Here is a 6,000-nt window from a genome sequence, read left to right as displayed (position 1 = left end):
TCCATGTTTTGTTTGTTTGTTTTGTTTAGTCTGTTGTGTATATGTACTAATGTTATAATTTATTTGTCATTATTCGTTGTTGTATTTTTTGCCTAAGCGTTTTCTGTGTGTTTTCGACTCTTGAGTTTGAAAGTATCTTCTGTCTTTCTTTTGTATATAAATCAAACACCGATTGTGATTTTCTGTATAAAATAATTCTGACAGAATGCATAAAAATATCCAAAGCATTTATCATTGATCATGCATATGATACAAATATTGGTATCACTTTGAACAAACAACACATGACACCGGTGCCATATCATAATACGGTGGACACGGCAATGACCCACATTTAGCTCCGACCTTATAGAAAAGTTTCCCATTATGATTAGCACCACCGCCTTCTATATATTGTGCCTGGTGATCAACACATACAAATTCAGATGCAGCACTATGGCTATCGGCTCCAGCTCCTAATCTTCCAAAAAATTCTAGGTTCCAGTCTCCATAACATTTGATTTTGCCAGGAATCATTACCACAGACGACTTGGTAACTGCTCTGCAAACTGCACAAGGTACATCATTGTCATATAAATTATGACCGAAGTAATTGTCTTGGTATTCACTCCCGTATAATGTTGCACCTCCACCAGGTGTATCCCCCTGAATAAAGTCTGGGTCGTGAGGTAAACAAACGTAGTTAACAGCTGATCCAGTATGATCCATTAAGCCTCCACCTGTAACTCCTGTTTAAAATACAAACCGATTCACAAATTATTGTATCAACACTTTATTCTTAACAGAATTTTACAAACTCCTTAAAATATATCTCTCTTTTTAATATTTTTCGGTTGTAATACGGATTCCATTTTATGTTTGCAACTCTATCCGGAATAAGAAGGTGTTTGTTTTTAAAGTGGAGAAAGGTATATACTGAACATTTATCATGTTAAATGTAGATGTGAATTTAAAATGTGACAATGGGGAAAAATGTTCTAACTAAGTACGATAATGTAGGGTGAATAACTAAATATGTTTGCACACTTTTCTGTAAAGTTCCAAAGATCTGAACACAAGCTGGAAAATTTTCTTAGTTACAAGGGACATAACTCTAGAACGGTATATGTATCACAAACCGAATTTGAACTATGTGTTGTGGTTCTTAGCATTGTTTACGAGTTTCGTAAAACTTTGACGAAACAAACGTAAGATTGCGGAAGCGACAAAAATTGCAATTTCCAAGGTTCAAAGGTACATTACACTAGAACGGTAAGTTTCTCAGTGCCCAAATTCAAACTCCGTCTGCAAGTTTTGGGTTTTAGCATAATTTTCATAAATTGTGGATGAGATAAACTAAAGTTACAGTCTATTTCTAACTGTTACATATTGATTGAGTAGATTTTTGCATGGCTGGTGATGCATGATGCTTAACACTAACAGGAGTAGCACCGAGTGTTAGTTCTCTTTGAGTTCGTTCGATTCCAACCGTTTGTTTTTTTATGTTACCTTTGATTTATATTTCTTTGATCGATCAATGTGATCTGAACATCGGTGAACTAATAAATTCAAATGAAATAATTGCAATCTATTCTCTAACGTGTTATGTAATTCGGTTAAGGTAGACCTGACGTAAGTGACAGCATTATGCGTTTATTTCATTTAAAATTAAGTTAAACAATTACCCGTATAAACCAGCTCTGTTCCGTTTGATGGACAATCCTTTCTTCCCCATCTGGTATAAACAGAACCAAAACCTAAAAGAAATATTTGCATCATCGACTAAAATTTAAGGAATCATTCTTGAATTTTAAAACAGTGATAACAGAATCAATACGTTAATCATTTGGAATCAAAACGGAATGATTTTCTTAATTTATAATTTTAAAAAAGCAACATCACACAAACACGCAAATCCAAATCCTTCTTTTATACAAAATAAATAGCGAAATTGACCAGACTGTAAGGAGAAACTTAAAGGCATTAAGGATTTAAAGTAAATAAACAAGAGTGCTGTAGGTAGAATATTAGGCATATAGCATAATATGTATACGGCTCGACACTATCAAAGCATAAAGAAATGTTTCCATATCTACATGTTGTTTGCGGTCTATCTCATTATGGTCGCCATTTTCAACCAACGCCCTGATAGGCAATATCACTAGTAACAAAACTAGTATATATTTTAAGTTCAAGCACACGTCCATCGGAAGTTTAAATTGAAATAAAAATCTTACCAGAATTTGAGTTTTCTAACTGTGTTATTTTAATTTTGGCTGATCCGAGATCCAGCTTCATTTGGCTTACTTCTGACGACTTTTGTGTACTTTCCTGTTCCAGTTGTGCAGTTTTTTGTTTAAGAGTTTGTAACTCCAATGACATTTGTTTTATTTGAGTCATGACATCAGGATCATTTATAAGAAGTCTCTTATCTTCGGCAACAATTTCCGCTATAGAAAACAAAAAACAAAAGAAGTATTTAAAACTGTGCATTGTCCTTGAAGAGTTCCTGATCAATGTCTAGATATCTAGATAGTCCACATGAACAAGTCACATAACTACACCCCCGTAATCTTATATGATTGACTATTGTTGGTTTTATCTTATGAAATTCGTGTACGTTTAGTTAACTGTTAATCCGTACGATTAACTTGTTGCTTGTTCTTGTGCATGTACAAAATATTCTCGAATGCAGTTTACACAAGGGTCGTACATCAAGGACATGCTTACCTATTTTGATGGATATGTACATATACCAGTAACTGTCTTTAAATGATAAAAAAATATGGTAACGTAGGAAGTAATATAAAGGCAGTTTAAATAAAGACAACAGTATTACACCGCTGTTCGAAATTCTCAAATCGATTGAGAAAAACAAAATCCGGGATATTAGGTGTAATACCACCATTGATTTTCCCCTATTAGGCTTTGTTAAATTTTCACTTTTCAAAAAAATGTGTAGAATTTATCTTTGTTTAAAATAAAGAAATACTTGGCATGAGTAAAGTTTTATCCTGGCCAGTACTATAGAAAAAAATTCACATAACATTTCGTTGCATATAAGAAAATAACCATCACTGGAAGTTAACCAATCAAATGTATCCCTTTATTTTATCTGTGTACAAGGTTAAGTCACCATGTAACCTCAAGATTACAAAATATTCTATTGAAATCCCAAATAAAAAAAATAATGGTGCTTTGAAATACCTAAGACGTATGTTTATGACACAGAAATCTTTTACTGCAATAAAATGTAGGATTAATTACCTACTGCCATATTGAAGGGAATATTTTTTTCGACCTATTTTCGTATACAACCGGATGTGACGTACCATGATTACGTGGTATTACACCTACAAACTAAAACTGATGGAAACGCAAATATATGAGGAGAACTACGACACAACAGGAACACACACAGCAACGAATTATAATATAACAATGGCCATTTTCAAAATAATGGAGATGACACCATGGCCAGCACATTGTTAATCACACAACATCTATCTATACTATTCAATGAGAAGACCTCAATTTGTGTGTCGATTCTCTTCCTATCACAATAAGTTTATCATCATGCCTTTGTGTCCTACATGTATCATGCATAGTCGTAGATGGCTATTAAAAAAAGTGCCATGTTCCCAAGTACCTATGACTTTTTGTACCTTTCTTGAAATTCTCAAGTCATCAAATCTTTTATAAAAATTCACCCTACAACAGTTTATAAATTACATACTTTTAACCACTTCCGTAATGCCTGCAATTTGGACACCAATAACACGTTGTCTACATGTTTTTCCCAACTAATTCGGTGAAAATTATGAAATTATGAACCTCGAATCAATAATCTGATCGTATCTAGTAACCGGTTTTCATCAAAATTGTCCGTTTTTAGATTTCGGAATTTTACAAAACAACTATGTTTCAACTATCTCGGGCACAGTTGACACGATATCATTGGCTTTCACATATTCGGCTGTAAGTTTCAGATAAAAGGAATAAAAAAAAAAACACTTCGAACATTAATAACGTGTTGTCAATTTCTTTTTTATTATCGGCAGAACCACTTATTAAATACAAATGATTTAAATTCTAGAAAAGTTTCATCGACCATATTCTACAAGAGAAGTTTGATTTAGATGGATTTGACATTTACGGATCAAGATATAGGTTTAGGAATAGTTTTCCAATGTGTTGACTCCTTGTATTTTTTCTCTCTACTATACAGGATGAAATATTTGCAACAATGACATTCATTTTGTGTTCATATAAGACTTCAATACATGTTGCTCATAAAAGGTCATTTACCAAAATGTAAGCATATTCTATATTTATTTTCTCTCGATTGAGACGCAGATAATGCCAATTCATATATAAAGGTAAATGTCCGAGTCAGCCTCTTCCCGCAATTTTCCCACAAATTAATATCTCAAAAGGAGCTTCATAATCATAATATATTTATATAGGGTTATTTTGTTCCTTGAAGGGCACTAGCTGCCAAATTCATTTTCACCAATTTGACTCAAATTCTAATATATTGTTCATAACAATGTAAAACATTTTTCCAAACTATCAAAAGTATAAAATAAACAATTTAAAGGACATGGGCTCAATAAGATGTCGCTTCGTTTCGTAAGAATTTTAGCCAAGACGCCATCTAATTAGCTATCGAGTTGACCTTCTTTGACCATATAAGCGATGTAAACATAAACAGAGATATAAATAGATTATGTAGCTCGTGCAATTATATTTTTAAAGGTCTGTTAAATTTTGTTTTATAAATTATAAATTAATGTTAATCGTCGTGTTTACCTTTATAAGAAAGATTTTTTTGTGGATCGAATTAGTCAATCAAATTATTTACCTTTGTTTCACTTTCCATGTTGACATACTTTTCCTTTAAATAACCATACACGAGCAATGCCTGCGAATTCTATCTCTTTCTACGGGGTTAAATTGGAGTTTACATGAATACGGATTTAATGAGGTCGAGTTTTTCACTTGCAAGTGAATAATTCATTATCAATGTTTATTAGCTTTATTTGACAAATTTGAACCATTTTTAGCTGATAAAAGCAAGTTATTATTTCACAATGTCACTTTCATTAATGATTGAACAAAAATAATCATACTTTAGATTTTTTATATATCTCGTAGCTAGAGCCCCTTTAACTAATACTTTTTTCGATTATGATGTCAATTTTAAATTCTAATCTATTTTTTTATTCACCTACATCTGGTTTTTTTTAAAATACACCCATGACATCCTAAACCTAATCAATTTTTGATATTTGTATTGTGTGGTTATTTTTCAGGTTGATTACAGAAGTTCCACTTGACAAACTATTTTGTTCATCTCATAAACAATTTCACTGGCCATATGATACATGTCAAACTCGATTTAGACAGAGTGTACGATTTTCTGTTACTTAGGGACGTATCTCTAATCGTTGTATCAGTTAATTCGTTTTATTCTATTTTGTATATTTAGCATTTTAGATCATTGTCGATTTTTCTATTTATGATTTATATAATTATTGATCATCGAGTGTTACATTCGATTTCTGTATGAACCAGGATACATGTGGAGAATTTACAATAAAAAATTGCATATTGAATTCTAAGTTACAATGTCCTTTTAATATAATAAGTAAATTTGCAACATATCACAATGCATAAATATGATAGCTTCATTGGTTGTTTAAAAAATTGTAAAGAAAGCAATGAAGCTATATTTATCTAACTGTACAAAGACCTGTATGTTGTGTTGTTTTGTCAAATAAATAATGGTGTTGTTCTGAATCGGAATTCGATAAATATACATTCCACCAATGCATCGAGTGCATCGAGTGATACAGATGATTATAAGAAATACAGGAACCTAACAAATAAACTGATTCGTTCTTCAAAATCTAAGTATTTTATGGAAGCCATTAATAATGATAAAAACTGTAAAACTCTATGGAGACATTTAAAAGATCTTAACTCTACAACGGGTCATGATATTGATATGATAACATA

The 6,000-nt window shown here is 31.9% G+C and overlaps 1 protein-coding gene across 1 annotated transcript; it reads right to left on the bottom strand.

Moving 5' to 3' along the window:
- Positions 1-210: 210 nt before the first annotated feature.
- On the bottom strand, positions 211-2,538 carry LOC143059575 (short-chain collagen C4-like). Its single transcript, XM_076233099.1, has 3 exons — positions 2,217-2,538; positions 1,665-1,736; positions 211-728 (listed from the first exon to the last, which is right to left on the bottom strand). The coding sequence occupies exons 1-3, from the start codon at positions 2,470-2,472 to the stop codon at positions 265-267; spliced, it is 792 nt and encodes a 263-aa protein (XP_076089214.1). The 5' UTR covers positions 2,473-2,538; the 3' UTR covers positions 211-264.
- Between the last annotated feature and the right edge of the window lie 3,462 nt (positions 2,539-6,000).

Source organism: Mytilus galloprovincialis, chromosome 14, assembly GCF_965363235.1.
Source record: "Mytilus galloprovincialis chromosome 14, xbMytGall1.hap1.1, whole genome shotgun sequence".
Taxonomy (NCBI): domain Eukaryota; kingdom Metazoa; phylum Mollusca; class Bivalvia; order Mytilida; family Mytilidae; genus Mytilus; species Mytilus galloprovincialis.
Note: the sequence above shows the minus strand (reverse complement) of the source record. Positions and strands in the feature narration are given on the sequence as shown.